General features: G+C 36.7%; 1 protein-coding gene across 1 annotated transcript in view; it reads left to right on the top strand.

Annotated features, from left to right (window-relative positions):
• The window catches only part of trabd2b (TraB domain containing 2B), a 71,572-nt gene that overhangs the window by 39,709 nt on the left and 9,954 nt on the right, over positions 1-21,909 (top strand). Inside the window, exon 4 of the mRNA XM_079244517.1 lies at positions 6,478-6,652. Within this exon, the coding sequence (XP_079100643.1) occupies positions 6,478-6,652 (175 nt within the window). The remainder of the gene's footprint in view (positions 1-6,477; positions 6,653-21,909) is intronic.

The raw sequence follows: 21,909 nt of genomic DNA, 5'->3' as shown, positions 1-21,909 counted from the left end.
ATGTGCTTCATTTATGCTCCCATCAAAATATTTTTCCAAAGTTTGTGATTTTGGAGCCAAAAGATGTCATTCTGTAACATGAAAGTAATTCTGAATTACTTTCATGCAATGATCACACTACATGGTATCATCCCATTAATGGCTCGCCCAAACACACATGGGGCGTCATTAACAAAGAGCTATCATCAACTCACATAGCATCTGTCACTCATCTTAAAAGAATACACACAGGGTTCCTGTTTTTATCTTCCCAGTTTGAAAAGAAATGGCAACAAAATCTTTTTTTAAAGAAAAAAATATAGCATATATATACATATATATATATATATATATATATATATATATATATATATATATATATATATATATATATGCACACAATATAAATAAGTTTAGATTAAGCACTAATGGAAGTAGATGGGAGATTTTGCAAGCTTTTCTCATGCAAGAAAAGCTTGCAAAAGAAAGAATTCGGTATATCTGAAAAAAGCTAAAGGGAATTAGCTGCACTGGAGCAGGTTCAGTAAAGAAAAGCTAACTCACGGAAATCAAAGGATTTGTTAATACATAGATCAGTGTAGTCAAATTCAAATGTGGCAGTATTCATTAAGAAGTTCGCTTTCCATTGCTCACTTTGTTCTATGTATGTCTGTTTTTCATTTAAAATCTGGCAAGCATTCTTATGAATAACTCATGTTGATGTGCCTTTGTTCTCTTTTTCTTTCTAACACCTAATTAAAATCCCCCAGATGACATGTTTACACCTGTAAAGACAAAACTCACCGACATATTAAAGCAGTAGACCTGTTTATCAAAAGTGAAGTAACATTTTTGTATTTTTTTTGTCTCACTTGGATTACTTGAGCACCAGATTTTGGTCTATTAAACTTACATTAATGTCATTTATGCTTTAGCAAACATACTGACACTTTTTCTAAAGACTGCAAAAACAAGAACAAGAAAAAACTCCATTGCATACTAAGCAGTGACAAATGTTTCCATATCTACCAGACATAAACCATCCTCACCCACATCAGCTTTTTGTGCTATTAAGTAGACCATAAAAATGTTCCCTGGCAAGCTCTTCCCAGTGACATAATGTATCATATAAGTCAGAAGCTATAATCAGTTGGGGTCCAAATTGTAGTCTGCAATGTCTCTGCCATGTGCCAGCAGGGATTCATGACTCAGGGATCACTAAAGCTGACTCAGTGTTGATTGTGACCACACAATGATCATTTTACAGAGCTGCTTCACTGACTTTTTTACTTTGAAAATATTGTATTTGAATATTTGTAATTCTGTGTAAAATGGGACTTTAAAGACAAATAAATTGTCTAGTCTAGTTTTAGGTTCCAATACAATATAATATAATATGTGGACAAAATACCACATACTTACAGCTTAAGCACAGAAAAATCTACACCAGTGACCAAAACCAAAATCTATCAAGGCCCAGGATCTAAGTTGGCATAGCTCTCATTCCCTCCTCTCTGCCATTACATAATCATCACTTTTAGGCTTGCACATCAGTTCCATAAATCTGCACATTGCCACATTAATCCTTCTCACCCTAGTCACTTGATCCGCTATGACACTTTAATAGCTCGGGATAAAACAGAAAAAAACATCATCTCAAAAGTTCCTGATGTTGCTTCTTCTCCTTTACTGATTGCCTCCATCAGTCCTCAGCTCCAGCTGTAATACTGTCCAGAGCATAACATGCATAGTTGGTGAATACCACATGCAGTAGTGTGTTTTACCTTTAAATGGAGAATGGTTTTTTTTTTTTTTGTTTTTTTTTTTTATTTTATTGTTAAATTTTTTTTACAAAAAAACCCCAGCAAATACAACATAAAACAAAACATATGCAAAAAAGCTAAATACATTGTATCCATAAGTCAGAATCAAAATGACTATAATACAACAAAATGATACCACAGTCAAGAAAGCACATAACCACCTTTATCAACACAACATAATGTATAATAATGAGAACAAGACACAAAAAAGTCAGTCAAATTTCTTACCCATCCAACGCTCTACATCTAAATCATTTTGATTCAGGAAATTTAAGAAAGTATTTCATATTGTACAAAACTGGTCAAGCTTGTGTTTTGTAGAATAAAAAACAAGAACCTGTATGTTACATCAAAACCAAGATAGCCCTATTTTCTCTAGGGCCAAATAAAAGATCATTCCCATCAACCATTGTGCTATTCCACAAGGCTAGTCATACTTCCATGATACAATACATGATGTGGGCAATACAACGTTTGGCTTCCAAAAAACAAATATTCAGAAGTGTTCTTACTTCAGGGTAGGTATTTAATAAACAAAATTTAGGGATAATAAGCACTTTCACACCAACAATTTTACGAGCCAGGTCAACCACCCTCTGCCAAAATGAATATACATGTGGGCACTCCCACATGCAATGCAAAATGGTTCCTTTCAGATCTTTACATTTAAAGCAAATATCAGGTATACTGGAATCAAAGTACAGTGTGGAGAGTTACTTAGAAGTGTTCCTCATAAGTCAATTATGCTGCAGTGTCACCCTTGCTCGCTGGTCCTTAACCCGTTGTGGTCCCCGTCTACCATTTGGTAGAGATGAATTTGCGGTGACTTTAATAAATAGAGAAAAGATTGCTATTTTATGACTCTTTACTGACTCCATGATGGCAAAAAAACAAAAATTCTGTAACTTTTCATTAACATTAAAAGTCTCATCCCCATATTTGGTATTTACAGTGAGGAAAAGGTTGAATTTGTTAAATATCCAAACAACTTCATCGCAAGTACATTTACACTGAGAGAAACATTTGTTTTTCGTTCATTTGCTGCTTACCACCAACAAAGTCCTCACTAACACAGCTGAGAGCGCTTCCAGTTGTCTTGTTTAATGGCAGCAGCCCATTTGGCCCATTATTAAGGTTCAGCAAGCAGTCTGGAAAATAAAATCTCATTGTTGGGAAGCCGATTGGAACTTCCAAAGCACAGCACCAATATACCACCAATAAACCATTGTTTTATTCAACACGGAAAGCAAATTGTTGCAGCTGAGCCGGTAGCAGATTACCAGCTTCGTTTATCTTTTTACCACCCATGAACGTTGCTGACCCGCAAAAGATGTGATCAGTCCTGAAAGCTGAAAATAAGCTGTAGATTCTACACCATTTGCTCTGGAGGCACACAACGCATTAGAAAGGATGTACATTAGGGGTGGGAAATTGAATCGAAAAAATCGAATATCGGGATTTTTTGCTTTACAATTTTAAAATTATTTTTTCTTTTTTGCTTAAATTTTTTTTTTCAAATAAATACAAATAATCCAATGATTTTTTTTTTTTTTTTAATGTTTTTATTGATCTTTTTACTTGTCTTCTTTGGCATTATAGCAGCAGAATGATGGTCTGGCTACTGTGTTGTTTTTATTATTGAAATTAAGAAAAATGACGAGCAAAAAAAGGTTTTTACTTTTTTGTTTGTTTTTTGTCTACAAAAATTAGCAATATCAAAGAATCGTGAGAATAGCAATTTAAACCGAATCAGCACCTAAAACATCTGAATCGAATTGAACACCACTGATGCTCTCTGTCGTCATCATAATAAAAAGAAGCAGATGGTAGACCAACTGTTTTCCATGCAAACAGCCCAAAAATTATCATGAAAACATCTGAAATGAGGAAAAAATAACACCGAAAAGAGACTTGAACTAACAACACAAATCTTTTCAGTTTGAGCTTAGTTACCTGCATAAATGTTGACATTTGATGAAAACAGAATTTCCTTTTCATTGGTGCAACTTATGATACGAAGGGCAGCACAATTAGTGCTTGCAAACATTTATAAAAATCCCAAATATATCTATATATTTGGGATATATTTGCTAGAACAAAAAATAAACACAATTCTTCCAAAATTTAGAGATTCTTAGAGTACATTCTTTAACTCTGTAAATTAAAGCAGATGTTGGAATGCAGGGTTTTAATACTAACCAGATCACTGCCTTTGCAAAAAAAGAAAAAGCAATTTCTTATCGCTGTCGAACAAAAGCTTTTGCCTTTTTTAATTGAGCATTAAACCAATCTTCATAAAGCAAAATGCAGAGGATTTAAATACTGTTGACTAATCAACCTGCACTGTCTGAGATGTGTCTGCAATGCTGTCTGTCCATTTTTGTCAAGTAAAATACAACTCCAGTTTAATATTGCTGTTATTTTTACTTGTTAGAGTTTCTGTAGTACCACATGTTTGATTTTAAAACAGAAAAGGGCAAAGAAAAGGAAAGTATCCTAGACAGGGAACAGAAGAGAAAGAGACTTCAAAGAGCCAAATCAGAGAGAAACAAATGAAGAGAAGTAAAATGAGCTCTGAGTATTACAAGCAGCAAGCGGTGGAGGGAATATCTTGCCTTCATTCTACATTTCCTGTACAGGCTGGGATAGAGAGCAGCTTATGTTCTTTCCCATGATAACTTATCTGCTCTAGCCATTGCACTCTATGACTAAAAGTTTTCTTTTTTTTTTCTTATCATGACATATTTATTCTATCTTCACTCATCAGAGCAATCATAATGTCTTTCTCTGCCTCTCTCTGTGTTCCTGCTCAATTTATTCCATTCAGCAAGTCTGCTTCCTTTTATTCATGAATCATTAAGTTCTGTCAGTCAAAAAAACAGTCCTTCAACCTCAGACATCACAGTCATAAAGTCATATAAACCATATTTAATTTTATTTTATCTTATTTTATTTTATTCTTATGAATATCCTATAATTACATCTGCTAAAGATCCACATTACATAAAATTTAAGCTTTTTCTTTAAATAATTTAAGTGCAGCTTTTTTTTGTTTGTTTTATTATGAATGTGCAAAATGAACAGGAGAAAAAATATATGTCCAGTGTAAAGTGTTAATTAAAACCATCCAAGCTTGTTGTGATGTGAAACCGACGTTGAGGGGAAGGGGGGTTAAATAAAAGGAAATGTGTCAGATACAGATTTTGGATGGATAATGAATAGAACCTTGTTCACATGTGGTGGAATAAATCCTCCCATGAATTCTAACACCAAACACACACACACACACACACACACACACACACACACACACACACACACACACACACGTTTACACAACATTTGCGAATGTTCTAGTGAAGTTCTTTGTGAACTTGTAACTCACTTGTAGACAGGCACAGTATGTTTGGATCTTCTCAAATACAAATCATGATAAACACATCTGCAAATGTCAAACACTAGTTTAGTGCACTTTACAGACAAAATTAATTCAAACCAGTTCACTGTGGTCCAGTCCATATTCACACCGGCCAGTTCATAAAAAATATATATAAAAATGTGTTTTACACCACTTTTGCACAACATATTTGGACAAGTATGGGGCTGAGTACCTGCATTGAATACTAGCTACTTGTCTTGCATTGACTTTAATTGAGAAAACATAAAAACAATGCATCAAGTAACATCCAACCGTAAATGCTCATTTGAGTTGCTTTCAAAACCATGTTCTTTGAGGGATAAATTGACATTTTAAAGGTCCACAATGATATCAAATGACTCAGAAACAAATCAGAAGTGTTCTGTTAATCATCCGTCTGCTCTGATATGTCATGTTATATTAGTTTTCCAAGCAAAGGGTACAATCTTTCACCAGAAATTAATAATTACGCATGTGAACAACTTAGCTAAATATCTTTGATTATATATTACATGATAAGCTATTTGTGCAAAGTCAAAAGTTAAAGCAACATTTAATTTCATTTTGCATGATCTAGTTTGCTCTAGATCTCTCTTAAAAATTGTCCTTGGGCAAATGTAATTAAAAAAAAAATACAAAGAAAAACTTGAAGATATGAACAAAGTAAGTCAATGACAGTTGAACTTGTATGTGTAAGTGTGTGTTGGGGAATGTCTCAAACCCTAATGCTGAGCTCTACTCGTCCGATGACTCTTGCTCATCTTTGCAGATGATAGAGCCAAAAAGATCCAGATCTGACCTGGCCTGTCTATGCCTGCTTGGCCAATAAAACAGAAACAGTAATTATGCACACTCTAATTCATGAAAGTACTGTAATAGTAACGTTCTCGTAAACAAATGTTCAGGCAGTGCAACAAATGAGATGAAAATATAACAAATATATTGGTGAAAACAATATTTCTTACACACATATGGTCACAAAGACTTTATTTATTTTTACTTTCTCATTTAAAAGCTAGTCTGTAGAACATTGGCTTGAACATTTTATGTTGAGAAACACATCTAACTACCAGGAGTCAAACACACTTTGGGGCACCAAAACCCCCATTCATTTCTTTCATTTAATTCTATTTCAGTTTTATTTAATGCCCTCGTTTTTTTTTGTTTTGTTTTTCCTTGATGCCCGTTTTTATATCTGCCATGGATATTTAACATCGACCCTTTTAAATTCTCATTTTTTCATTGTCTCTCTTTCAGCTGCCTCACTTCATCAACAGCTCTCTGCCAGCGCATGACCGGCTGACGGCCCAGCAGATCGACAGCTACTTCCGCCAGGAGCTCATTTACAAACGCAATGAGAGAATGGCACGCCGTGTGTCTGCATTGCTACAAAGAAATCCCGACCAGAGCTACTTTTTTGCTTTTGGTGCAGGTGAGGCATTCTCTGACATTAAATCTGGAATCTGTATGATGAGATAATGATGATGTTTGATGCCATAAAAAAATAAAGAAAGGCCATGGTAAAACAGCTCATATCTAGGGTAAGAACCCCCTGTAAAACAAAATCTATCACTGTAACTCCAGCCTGATTTTTTTTTACTTTAAGCCTTTAGAACTACATAATTAATAAATAATGGAGCTGTGCATGTGTTAATAGGAAACCAATCAGTTTTACTTTGGTCTGGAACAATGATTCTGTCAGTGTTAATGTCTGTTTATTGTGACCCAATCTGCACTTATTTTTGTTTGAAAGTAAAACTAGAGAAAAAGCAGGATTGTATCCTGTGCAGTGGTTCTCAGATCTTTGGAATGCAAAACATCTGTGTGTAAAGGAAAAAAAATATACAAACACATACATACACAGTAGTTCTAATTATAGCCAGCTTCAACATCAGAAATGAAGAAATCATGAACTTGTTTGTTTCAATTAGCATTCCTGGCTAATGCTGCTCGTGTTTCCTGTATAGTGTAGTACACACACTTCCAAGGGGAACTGTGTGTCTGCACATGTGTATGTCAGTATACTAAAGCACACATGTAAGAGTGTTTTCCCAAATGAGCAGGTGGTGGGTGCGTCTGTTTACTGTACAAATGTGCATCTGCCTTTGTGCATATGAATGCGGGTGGTGCTTCAACTAGGGTGAATGTATGTGGATGTAATCCCATGTATGTATGAGTAAACCCGTGTTTTTCACAGAGTATGATTAATGTTGAATGCCTAGTTCCTTCCTTTGGGTATTTTTGCTCCCTGTGGTCTCTATACTGATTAGACAGGACTTATGCTGCACTATTCAACTGATTCATGGTGTCTGTTTCAGATGTGGCGACACAAAATATGTAACACTCATCTAATTTAGCAACTAACCTGTAAGTTAGTAAGTTAGCAACAGTATTGGCCATGGCTGTACAACAAGGAATGAATGTTTGCTTTAAAACATAATTATATTATGAGGAAATAAATGTTCATGATAGTGTGCCAATTCTACCTCACATTGTGTTTTTTAAACATTAAAAGTAATTTGCAGCGCGAGGACTTTATCCAGTATATAAGGATGAAAAAAACGAGTTGATGTAAACTGTCAGCAGTTTTAAACAACAGCCTTATGAAGACTTATTATGGTCCTCAGCTGGAATTCGGTGGATTGTCCTCTTCAGGTAGGGAGTGAGATCCTGCCCCAAGAGGAGCAGTTTAAATATTTCAGGGTCTTGAGATTGACAGGCGTATCGGTGCGGCGTCTGCAGTAATGCGGACTCTGCGCCGGTCTGTCGTGGTGAAGAAGGAGCTAAGCCTGAAGGCAAAGCTCTTCATTTACCAGTCGATCTATGTTCCTACTCTCACCTATGGTCATGACCTGTGGGTCGTGACCGAAAGAACGAGATCTCGTATACAGGCAGCTGAAATGAGTTTCCTCCGCAGGGTGGCCGGGCTCTCCCTTAGAGAGAGAGTGAGAATCTCGGTCATCCGGGAAGTGCTCAGAATAGAGCCTCTGCTCCTCTTGCTGTTTTTAAAACTAGAGAAGTAGTCAACAGTGCTAAGATTAAAGATGCTGCAGCACTTGCTGATTTTAAACTTTGTAAATACATTACCAGGGTAAATTTTAACATGAATGAATAATTGTAAATAATAAAATTTAAATCAAAACGTAATATACTAACTTTAAAAAGTAGAAGAATATGAATGGAATACCAGGCTAAAATAATTTGCAACTGCGAAACATTAAATTCTGTATTCAGATTTGTCACAGGATAGCAACATTGTAGACAAAGAAATGTAACAGTTCAAACAAGTCTGGGATATTAGGTCTTCATTTTTTGTGGATAGTTAAATTGAGCAAACACAGGTCTGCACATTTGGCAACATGATTAAAACTTGTTCTGATGCAGCTTCATGTTTTCCAGGTTGGTTTCTGTTAACGTTTTGTCCTTCAACACAGCAGCTTTGTATTACTGTAGTTTCCCAGTTTCCAACATAGTCTGGCTAGATGTCAGTTGAACATGTGTGTCAGGTCACCTACAGTGTGACAAGACTGACAGCTAGTGTGAGGTGACAGGAACCATTACAGTTTGCCTGCTGGGTGAACTTACACACACACACACACACACACACACACACGCGCACACACACACACACACACGCACATTAACACACATTAACACGCATACACAAAGAGTTGCACTTGAACATATATATGCTGCCAGCGAATATGAAGGTCCATATTTTATAACATGAATTAACACATTTACTTGCAAACATTCAAATATCATAGAAATTTCAGTAAAATGCTTTGGGATGGAAAAACAGAGATCAGTTACAATCTGCATGTAATTAGTGTTGATTTACTACAGCAGCAGCTAATTATGAGCTGGTTACTGTGGCTGCTTTCTTCAAAAACTGCTGATCCTAAAATAGAAAAAACGATTAATTACAGTATGCTTATTAAATTCTAAAACTGCCACAGTGACTGCAGTTTATTTAAGACCATCACAAATACAATTAAAGGGAAAAAACACATTTGAGAATAAAAAAATATATTTTAAGATGTCAACACAACAAAGCGGAAGCTCAATAGGCTAATACTTAAAGTTATAACTGATTGCAGACCTTGATTTTATGCAGGTTTTTTCCCACATCTAAACCATTCTTGGATATATCAGCACATATATCTTCACTTTAATCTATCCATACAGACTAACTGTAATAAAAGACTTAATAAACAGATCGCTTCCTTTCTCTCATGCCTTATTTCTCTATCCATGATGCTGACACATAGTTTTACAGTCCTGTAACTGTCCCTGCTGGTTTCCCACTGGTCGTAACCAGCTATGAAATTTTACCATCCAATGATGCCAAGATGTATTATGTGACAACTTGGACTCCCAGTTATGTGGCTGTATTCACATTTCTCTTTGAGATTTTTCTAGCTTTTTTTATTTGAATGGACATGCTTGCTTTTTGAGAGCTCTAATCTCATATGGCAGAGCAGTAATGAAGGGAAATGAAGAACAGAGGAGGTGTTGGGGATAAAATTATCTAGACATTTTAAAATTAATACAGTCAAGGGAGATAAAATATAGCAATTTTCAAGCCAAATACAATAATGTGATCACATAAAATCCATTTTTTATGGTCTGATCTCGAGTCACACTAAAATGATGTGTGTAACTCCAAGCAGTGAACGACTGACTTTAGGATTTTGGAATATAAAATGGAACCATAATCTGGGACTTGAGGTATTTTGCATCTGTGCCTGTAAATTGTCATGGAAGTTTATTACTGAACACCTCTGTTGCTCTCTACTGTTGGCTGCTGTTGTATTTACCATTGAATTTCTGTGATACAACAGTATTAATCGCCCCTCTTAGTGTTTGCTTTGGACCAAGTGCAGAAGGAAAGAGCCAGGGCAGCAATCAGGTCAAGGCCCTCTACAGTTACCAATGTCATAGTCCAACAAAGGAACTTTTTTCAAGGGGTAATTAAACGATATGACATGTGTATAAATCCAGCTTTACTCGGCACCTTACTTTCACATCTTCCCCCTTTCCGGTCACAGTACTCCTCTAACTGTTTTAAGGAAAAAATATTTGCCTTTGTTTTGCTCTTTTTACAAAGCCCTCTTTCCTCCATCCTTCACACACATCTGCAAGCCAACACACGTAACACATTCATTCATTCATTATCCTATCCGCTTAATCCAATGAAGGAAGCTGGATCCCATCCCAGCAGTCTTTGGGCGAAAGGCAGGGTACACCCTGGACAGGTTGCCAGTCCATCGCAGGGCCACACAGAGACAGACAACACCTCACGCTTGCACTCACTCCTATGGGCAATTTAGAGTAACCAATTAACTTAACCTGCATGTCTTTGGACGGTGGGAGGAAGCCGGAGTACCCGGAGAGAACCCACGCATACACGGGGAGAACATGCAAACTCCACACAGAAAGGCCACTGACCAAACCCCTCCCAGCCGAGGAACCAGCGACCTTCTCGCTGTGAGGCCACAGCAAGAATTCTTTATTTTCCTCGCTTTACCAAAAGGTTCTAAGTACAAATTACAGAAGTAAATGAACCTGCACAGACATAATTGACTCATCCTAGGTGGGAATAAGAAACTCACTCTTGGCTAGATATGTGGCCATGACAACTTTTACCTTGTGGGACAACAAAGTTTTATTCATTCAATTCATATTTCAAGGATATGTTTAAAGAGTAATTCACTGTAACTAGTAGTAAATAAGGATGTAGGAATGTTACAGTACATTAAGAAAACTATTTTCATTTAGAGCCCAGAAATATTATTCATAGCTTAGATTCTTTTATCTAGAACATCTTTATGGATATTTTATATTTGGGGATGAAAATGAAATGCAAAGCAATGAAATGTTGTTAAATTATCACCTACTTTTGACTGCACACAGAGCTGTTACCAGAAGTCTGATAAGGACAAATAATTTTAATTTCAGTTTTTAAATGATCTCAGTTTCAGTTGCCCACCATATATTTAATTAACAGGCTTTCCACCAAGTTAGACCGGTAGGAGTTTCTTTATTTCTAGTAGTTTTGGTTGGAGAATGATTGCTTTTCATATTAATGACCTGACCCATAATAATTGCATCAGTAATGGATGCACAATCTAGCTAAGATGTGGTTAACAATGAACTAAAATTAAGATTTAAGGTTTTAAGCTTTGGAAAATATTAAAATTATCAGGCATTTTTCCATCAAGGCATGGCAGTGGCTTCGGTGGGAGAGCCTGTTTTCCTGTTATCAAAAACTTTGTTTCTAAATATTCATAAACAAATGTAGATGTACTAAATCATTAGAAATGAGAGCTTCAGCTTCACTTTTGAGTGAAAGTTTTACTTCCTGATGTCCCATCAGGATCCACAGGGTGACATGTAAGTTATCTAAGTAAAGTTAGATTAATAATCCCCCAGAGGTATTTCGGCTGATTTGGGTTGAACCAAAATTAAACCATTCAGTGAACCAAAAAACAAAAGATCTAAAAGACAAAACTTTAGTTTTATTACATAATAATTAAAGAAAGATTTGTTTTGGGATGACATGAAAACAGTCTATGTCTAATGTACAAGCTCAGTTTTTCTAATAAAAAGACTTACCTAAGTGTCTGAAGTGCTGTTTGAACAACATAAAATGACACACAAACAGCTTAAAATGTGACTAAGAGATGGAAACAAAGATAAAATTTATTATATTGCAATAATGTGTCAAGGTGGAGCAGGTGAGGACCCAAATGCAGGAACAGGTGCCAGGAATGGTGAATGAAGAAGTTTTAATGGAGTAACTCAGAACTGAACTGAACTGAGCTGAACTAAACTAAACTAAACTAAACTAAACTAAACTAAACTAAACTAAACTAAACTAAACTAAACTGAACTGAACTGAACTGAACTGAACTGAGCTGAACTAAACTAAACTAAACTAAACTAAACTAAACTAAACTGAACTAAACTAAACTAAACTAAACTAAACTGAACTGAACTGAACTAAACTGAACTAAACTAAACTAAACTAAACTAAACTAAACTAAACTAAACTGAACTGAACTGAAGGATGAGCAAAACAATGAACCAGCAAACAGAACTGAAACCAAGGGCTATAAATACTGGGGAACAAAACAAGACACGGGTGAAATGGATGAACTTACGAGACCTGGTGAAAACTATGAACAGGAACAAAGGCTACACAGAAAACAAGGCAAGGGAGCTGAACAGGGAAAAACTACAAAATAAAACAGGAAACTAGAACTAAAGACACAACATGAAACATATCCAAAAATGTCATATCATGACATAATATTGAAGCATTTTAGAAAGCCTGAAGGCAATAAGCCAACTTTTTTTTTTTTTTTTTTTTTAACAGTTATGTCAAAAGTTTCTGATTTTGTTCTTGTGTCTTGAATCTCGGAGTCAGGGCTATTCAACTTGATCTTATAAGGGTTGCAGCCCTTCCGTTTTTCAAAGTATCCCTGCGCCAACACATCTGACTCAAGTCAGTGAGTCGTTGTGCAGAACTTCATAGGCTGTTGGATGAATTTAATTTGGTCAGGTTTGTTGAAGCAGGCATAAGCTGAAAACCTGCAGGACTGTGGGCCTTGTGGGACCAAGTTGAGTAGCCCTGTTCTGGGCTATTGTTATAGTTACTATTAAATGCAACATTGCATCTTTACAGAGTGAATCTTTATCAAACATTTCATAACAGTCTGTTACTTCCATTCCTCTTTTTGCTTTCCTCTTCTTACAAAGAGTCTCTCATCCTGTTCTTGTACACCACTGTGGTCACTGCTGTTCACTAAACTATCAGTATTATGTAATGGGGAAATCATAGAAACCCACTGTCGTATGATGTAGCTGTTTTCATATGGGCAAATGAATGTGTCACTGTTTCCACTTGGACCAAATAACACAGCCACGCCAGATAACAGCAGCACAGGAAAATACATTGATTTGCACACTTGACACCGTATGCTCTTGGTATTTTGAATGCAAACAAAGCATTTTCCCATCCCACAAGAAAATTCAGTCTCTGTAATCCCCTCATTCGGTCACAAAATAACAAAATTATACACAGAAGCACATGTGAGTTATCTGTGCCGAGGAGGGAGGAGCTTTGTGAGGAGACGTGTGTTGTTGGAGCTCTGTGGTGTACTTCAGCAGGTTTTCATTTGCCAGTTCCCTGGCTGCTGCTGCCCATTCTTATTGAAAACATCCCGTGGAATTTCCTGACGCTGCTACAGCCTAGACACCACTCCACGCACACTCACAAGAGTGTCTGTGTGTGTCTGCGACAAAAAAGTAATCTGATCCAGAGATATTTATCACTAAAAAGTGTAGTCACTGTCAAAAGTACATGTGTAGTTTTGTTTGTTTTGACATCTGAGCCACTTTGAATCTTTTTGAAAGTTCATTTTTCTGCTCATGTTGTGATGTGCTAGAATATAATGGCTCATTGTGCATTTAGAGTGGACCCATATGTTTTGCAGTCACTTGTGGTGCTGTGGCGTTAAAGTGATGACTGAGAAGGAGAGCTTGTCTGGTCTGTATGTCACTTTGCCTCTGTGACTATTCCCCTCTTTGTTCATATTTGCTTTTCTCAGCCCATTTCTTCATCTGTCTGTCTGTCTGTAGCATAACTCCATTCTTGTCTTTCTGTCTTGCCCATTAGTCTGTCTTATGAAGTTGTTGCTTAAGTCAGATCCTGTGTCCTTTTCATCTCTTGCCCCTTTTCCTTTATTAAACTGTCACCATCCCTCGCTTCTGTCCATCTCTGCATCAGGTCATACTGTATTCTGCTCCTCATAGTTTGGGAACATTTTATGAGGTGACAGAGACACTATTCTGCTCTGTCTAGAAGACACATATGGACAGGAGGGAATGACAAAGATATTAGTGTTTTTCTGCTGACAGCTTGAGTTTGATGATTTGATGTATTTTTAACATGAGTTTGGTTTGACCCAAAGGTCAGAGTTGTTTTCTGAAGAGTAATCTGGTTGATCAGTAGAAGGATGCTTCTGCACTGCCTCATTGTTCCATTTTCTTCTTTTTTCTGTTTTCTTATCCAAGCAAAAAATGTGTATTTCAGCATCACTGATTTATAGTAGCTTTCAAACATTGCTTGCCAAAATACTGATAAAAAATAGCTAAAATACAAAGGAAATGATTTTTACACTCACTTGAGGAGGATTTTGGAAGGAGTATTGTTGCCCATAATAAGAGATGGAAACAGTTTTCAGACAAAACAAATGATGCAGTGACTGAATACTCAAAAGCAATATCATTAAACTTTAGCAGATTTATACTTCAATGCCCCCTAAAAAAAATTCTAATGTGATATATATCTTGCCTCCTTCTCTTTTCTGAACTATTTCCAGCCAGTCCATAATTGACTCTTGTCCTATCTCATGCCCTGTTCATTTCCTTTTCTTGCTCCCTCCAATAATGTACACTAGCAACTCTTTGCTAAACCGGCTGTGGTGGTCATTCAAATTGGTCAACGTGCATCTCGTTGTTGGCGTGTGACACGGTGCTGATTAAGCAAATGTACCTGTCACATGATGCTCTGGGCTAGAAAAAAATGTTGCGAAATGCTTTTTTCAGCCTTGGCATGCTGCAGGCCAATGACGGCTCCAGGAAATAACATACTGGATATCAGTGTACAATCAAAACAAGTCGGAAGCAGTTTTAAAGTTAGAAAGTTATGCAGTGTTGCTTTAACAGGACATGGTAATCATGACCAAAAATGCTTGAACTTTTTGACAATCTTTTATTTAAGATGTTGTTTATCTGCATACTTGTAAGCAGTAACTATAGTATTTTATCTTTAAAAGACAAATGTTTTCAATTTTCTACAATATTAGTCAATAAGTAGAAACCCCAAAGACTGTATCTTTTCTCCCACATTTGAGTTTTTTATTTTTAACCACTTTAAAAGCAGAAATTAACTTCATGTTTCTGTTATCTTGTAAATGTTCAGCAATGTATGGCTGTGTGTTCACATCGTACGGTAACTCTTAGCAACAGGGGCTGGATTCTTGTCATCAAACAAATCAGTGCAGCTCATTAGGTTGTTCAAAGATTACATAGTTCATCAGCAACTGATAGAACATCTTATTGCATGTGAAGGGCAAGTAAATTTAAGGCCACATTTCATAAACACATAGATGCTTGAACATTGTTTACACTTTGAACTTTGAACATTTAAAATGGTCTATGCTCACAGCAGAAACTCCATACATCCAAGTTGGAAGTACAAGAAAGTTTGTTGCTAAGACCAGTGGTAGCCCTGTGTTAACCTGTTGTCTCAGGTGTAAATCAGATCCAGATTAAAAGAAAAGGATGAAAACCAGATGGACTTTGAATTCTGAGAAACAGCTGATCTGCGACATTAGTTTCAGCTGATACAGACACAGATGCAACGCAAACACACTCATATTTACTTGCATGCTGTTGGCTACACAGTTACACACCCGCATGTTTCCTGTTTTTTAAGGCAATTGCTCACTACAAAACAAGTCTGTGTGATATTATGCAGGCACCTCACATGTCCAGGCATTTAAAATCCAGAAACAAAAGAACTACATCAGCATTTTACCGTGGAAACAAATCTGTGATTATTTTCTACTCCCTGACATGAAAACTAAATTCTTCCAACTTCTTTCTCAATTAAGTTCCAACTTTATCTGATGAGTGGATGAAAGGACAGAAGGTAGTGATGAGAGGAAAAATGTAAAGACCTCCTAAAGGGCCAAAGCTTTTCACATTTGTGTATGGCAACATACTGAAGGCCTCAGCTAAGCAGAACCAAAACAAACAGTGAGACTATTAATTTAACTTCCAATGCCACTTCCACCTTCTTTAGTCCCCTTTTTTCATGCTTCTCTACTTTTTCCGTTCCTGTTTTCACCTCCAGCTCAATAGGAGAGCTTTAAAATCTGCAGCACCAGCTCACACAGTCTAAATATTTAAACATGGGGAATCACTTTAAAGCTTCTAACAATGAGCCACTGAGCCCTCCCTCCAGCATTTCTAACATGGCCCGTCGTCAGGCCCACTGCATGCTGCGGTCAGCCCCTGGATTTAATCCCTACAGCTCTACTGATCTCTGTATTTGACCAGAACATCAACCAGAACTTGGACATGAACAGCCCCGTCAACAGTTGTCACTCATAACACTGTGTGGTGCAGTGAGACAGACTGACATCTTGCTGCATGCACAGGAAATGAAATCATTATGGAGACGAGGAATAAATGAGAGGTGTCATGGGTTAAGAGGGGCTGTGGGAAGCCTTCACACTGCTATTATTTCTTCTTCTAGAAACCTGGAGCAACACTGACTAAAATTGGACTTTACCATTTTAGATTTACGTGTCAAGTAAGAGCGGTTCTCCGCTTTCAAGGCAGTGGTTCAACTATTCCTTAAGCACTGCGGGTAGCTGTTTCTCCAACTCTGCTCTGTTAATCCAAAGGCTGCTGTATAATTTATAGAGGGATCCCAGTGCTCTTAAATTGTAAATGGAAGTGCACAGCAAGGGATGTTAGGCTTATTAAAATCTTTGTTGCATTACTCATATGTTGTTCAAGGACAGTGTGGTAGTATTAAACAAGGTAAGTCAGACTATTTTCTCCTAAAACATAAGCAGGTGCACACACACACACACACACACACACACACACACACACACACACACACACACACACACACACACTCAAACACTATCAAATTAAAGATGAGTGAATATTTAGTTGAAAAGTACTGTAAGCTAATGTTAAAATAAAAAGTGACCACACAGTTTTAGCTCTGAATCAGCCCTCTACAGGTTGTCCCACTGAGACATCCAATCTTGCAAGAAAAACCTATTTCCCTAACCTAACATGCTTGACTGCAGCGTAAAATAGCCTGTGAGAGGTCCTTCGATGGATTGGTGACCTGTCCATGATGTCACCTGCCTCTTGCCCAATGATTGCTGGGATAGCTTCCAGCTGCCCTGCAATCCTTAATCGGACTGAGCAGAAAAGAAAGTTGATGGATGGATGAATGGATGGATGAATAAATGAAAGAATGGATCTATGAGAATATTTTACATGTGCCAGGTGGTAAGAAGAAGTAAGAAACTATGGGCTTTTTTTTTTTTGACGACAAACTACTTTTACTATTCCAACCCTTATCAACAATGTTATCTGTTTTACTGATGCACATTGGGCATCATATGTTGGGGCTGCACCGCCATCTACAGAGAGGTCAGGGATGAAAACAGGGGGTGAAACTGCTGAAATGTGATTATAGGATGAGTGCTTTAATTTCAGAGCCACCATGTACGAACAACTAGATACTTTTAAGTTTATTATGTCTACTTTGACTTTTAGATATACAGTTTCTATATTTTATCAAGCAGTAATTTTTTTTTTAAAGGAACTGGCTTTACCTTTTGACATGTTTCAAAAATTCCCTCAGTCTTCCTCAGAAACGTTATCTAATGTCCATTGTGACATGTCCTTATCAGCTGGTGGAACCATGATGGACTGCAGGAGACCAACTTGACAATCAGACAGATTTGCCCGGAGGGCCATGCCTCCTGCCACCCGACGATATTTGCAGGAGAGTGTCCCATGAATCCTATGAATGCCCCCTTGTCGCGGTTGATGGCGTCCTTCACTCAGCTTTTGATTCCCATAGCCTCCTTAATCCAGCACTTGAACTTTTTGCTCTCTGATCCTTGCCATGATCAGATATGGCTAATTTTAGGTTTGCCTGTTCTGCTTTTTCCTTTAGTGATCTCGTGAGTGGTCCTATTGTTTCCTTTAAGCATTCTTTTCTTCTCCCTGTCTCTCCTATGCATGTTTTGCAGAGTAACTAAAGACAGGATGTGTTTGCTATGTTTTATGAGTTGGTAACACGCGGATAAAAATATGTAATTATTCAGTTGTGCAGCAGCTAATACTGGATTTTTCTCCTTCAGTCGACTGGATGGATTATCTACATGTTGTTGTTTTTAAGTACGACTGCCATCTTGATACTTTTTAAAAAATGTTAATCATATATATATATATATATATATATATAATATATAATATAATATATAATAATATATAATATATATAATATATAATCATATATAATATTACATTGCATCTTTGGGCTGTGTGAATCTTACTTTTTGGATAAACCAGAAGTCTGCAAAGCTTTGTGTATGCACTACTGTGTTCATTTTGTGTTTTCACAGTCCTCTGAATACTGATTCCCCTGATGAGCGGTATGGTCCCCATGTTCTTGTTGCTGTATTATTTTTTTTGCTTATAATGTTTTGTTCTGTTTTCATGTTTGACTTTGTTTTTGACCTGCTGTGGTCCTTTGATTATGGCACATTGTGGATATTGCCAGTGTGTCAGTGTGTGTTGTATGTTTTTCTTCCTCCCGTCAGTCTGATGAAAGCATCCTGACTACCAAGAGTTTGTGTGCTGTCGGGTGTTCCAATGTCCAGAGAAGGTATTGGTCTCTGTGTGTGGGTTTTCTGTACACTGTAATTTTTATACTGCCATTGTTTTTGTGATTATTTTTTATGTCCAGGAAGTTTAGGGTTCAGTTTATCTCCTCTTTGTGTTTGAATTAGATTTTTCCATTGTTGTCCATTTGGTTTAAATGATCTGTGAGCTGTTGTGTGTCAAGATTTGATTGTTTCCAGTATATTGCCTAAATATAATTTCCAGAGGGTGGGTTTACATTGTGTGGCATCTGTAGCTAGGCCTTTAACTTCCAGATCTTTTGTAAAAAAAAAAAAACTACTCATGATGGCTGACAGTGGGTCTCCTATTGCAAATCCCCCTTTTCGTTTGTAGGTTTTGTCTTTGAAACTAAAATATGTGAATTTGCCAACAAATTGTTGGAGCACCATGTGTCTCATATTGTGAATTTTTTTTTTTTTTTAAAGTCCTGTCTTGAGGTGTTTTTAACTATTTGTAGTAGTGATATGACATAGTGTGAAATGAATATTAAATCTGTTTCTACTTTTGTGTACTTGTGTATTTTTGAGTTCTTGCACCAGTTGTTTTGCGTTTTTGCTGTGGTGGTCTGTGAGACCAAGAATGGGTTTGATTATCTCAACCACTGCTTTTGATAGGTTGTATATAACAGAACTGATGCTAGCTACAATGGAGTGTAGGGGAGTGTCCATTGTGTGAATTTTTGGTGTGCCATTTGTTTTTATTCTTTTGTCAGCTTAACATCTGATATTTAAATTCTCAGTGTTTTAATCTCTCTAGTGTGATTAGTGAGAGTTAGTACAGTGCTTATAGAGAATATTGCTTTATTTATGCAAATGTCTGTATGCACATGTGCGACTCAATCTGTGGCCTGGAGGTCTAGATCTGTTAAAACTGATTTTTGTTGTTGTTGTTGTTTTTAGTATAACGCACTTCGTGTTGCATTCTACTTTTCAGGAAAAAGGCCCTAAAATGTGGTTGCTTGTCATTTTTAAAAATAATTTTAAAAGAAAAAATGTTGAGGTGTTTTAGAGAAAGTTAAGTTTGTAAAAGTTTGAATTGACAATCCAGAATCAATCCAGTGTCACCAGTTTTTACTTCAAGAAATGGAATGGGTGATACAAGAAACTCATCCAGTGCATCAGTCTCAGTAATATGATCACACAACATGCACCTTGTCTTGGAAATCGAGCAGGCTGAAAGCTTTTTAGCATCGTTTACTAAGAATTGTGAGCAAACTGTTTAATCAATTATTAACATGTTTTTACTGATACTTCTTATTCAAGATAAGATAGAAAAATATTGTAATTTATTGCAATTTGAAAGCTGCTTCTCCAAATGATTGAAATTCTGACTGACTTCATAGCTGTAACATTGTCTGACAAACACACCAAACATTTGCATTACAAAAGACTGTGCTTGGATTTTGTTAACATCTACATGACGCTGTACTGAAAGCTCATCTATATCCTAAAACAACATATAATCAAATTAAATGGGTTCTTGGCCATATGTTGCCTTCTTGAAGGGGGTCATCGTTCAGAATGAAATTTAGATGTGACTAAATGTTTTTCTTATTTTTACTTCTTGTAGAACTCATAACCTCCATTTGAATGAGACAAAAAGGCTCTGATTGCAGTGCAGAGTGGTGCTACAGACTTTCTTCTTAAGGACAGTACCTGAAGTGATTAAAAAATTATTAGATTTGTTGCTACGTGATTGTTTGAAAAATAAAATTGAAAGAGGTTGGAAATGTTTAAGTTTTCTGACAAAGTTACTAAGAAAGCAAGAATTTGGGGTTTTGTAGAAGAAAAGAAACATTATAATTCTCCTGGTTATTCACGGTGGTCCAGTTTATTTTTCTTTAGTTAGTCCCTAATTTATCACCTACACACAAGATAAACAGATAAAAATGAAAGGAACAACTCCTCTGTCTATCCTCCTCCATCATTTTTGTCTAAATCCGTACAGTGGGATGCATTTCCGACCAAATCTAAGGAGACACACACCCAAACTGAAAAGTATCTCCCTTCCTTTCTGTTTCGTGGATGTCCTATACCCTACCTTAGCCATATTTATCTATCTTTAGTCCTCTGCTGTTTAAATAGCTCAGAGGCTACAGCTCATGTTTGTTTGGATTATAATGTAGCAACAATACCCAGCATACATTCTGTTTGGGTGAAGAGTGTACGTCACTGCAGTTCCTCTTACCCTTTGATCGTGCTCTCCAATAGTACACCACATTTTCTTCTCTTTTCTTTTGTCTCTCAGGCTATCGTTGGTGATATTGTTGCTGCTCTCTCTTTTGTTTTCTCCCTTCTGTTGTGATTTTTTTATGCAGTTTTTATATATGGCGGTCTGCTTGCAAGCCCTGTGGATTTTGTTTCAAACCACCAGTGTATATCAGTTGATGTAGTGTTTATATCTTGTAATTGCAAGCACATTTGTTTGTGGACAAAAGCTGAAAAATAACATAATTCTCATCCTGTTTTCTCAGTTCTTGGATGCACCACATATGCCTCATTCCTTACTGTGTTTCCATTCTGCCATGTCCTCTGCTGATCCTAACATTTCCCAATGCACTTTGACAGATCAATTTTAAAGGCGAGGATGTTAAAAGGGATACCCTCAAGCAGTGGTTCCCAAACTGGGGGGGTGGGCCCCCCCAGAGGGCAAGGCTACATAAAACTTAGGAGTTTTTACACCAGATAAATTTGTAAAAATATCATTGGAAATGATGATAAATCAACAAAAGAGACTTCAAGTAATAAAAAAAAGCAAACTATGACGTAGTATATCTGTCCCAGCTTGACCAGTAATAATAATAATAACCAATGGTGGGTAATAATGAGACCGTAGTCTTTTGCATGGACCAAAATAGTATCATTTAATATCATGAAGTATGAAGCCAAACAAGTTACACCACCACTTGTGGACTTTTATCCTGAACACAAAGAAAAGCCTGCAGGTTCCTTTAGAAATCAAGTATCCAACTATCATATATAGCAAAGTTGTTTTACTAAAGCAGTATGGATATATTTTAAAAAACATAAAAGTTATGAGGTTGGAATAATTATAATGGAGGAAACCAATGCAGTGCTTTAAAAATGTTCAAGGGCAGACAGATAAACAGATCACCCCCATACAAGAATTGGCTTTAGTAAACACAGGCAGATGCAGGGGTGTAATAGGCTG

The sequence above is a fragment of the Telmatherina bonti genome, assembly GCF_933228915.1.
Source record: "Telmatherina bonti genome assembly, chromosome: 8".
NCBI lineage: Eukaryota > Metazoa > Chordata > Actinopteri > Atheriniformes > Telmatherinidae > Telmatherina > Telmatherina bonti.
The sequence above is the reverse complement of the archived record's forward strand: the minus strand, read 5'-3'. Positions and strand labels throughout refer to the sequence as shown.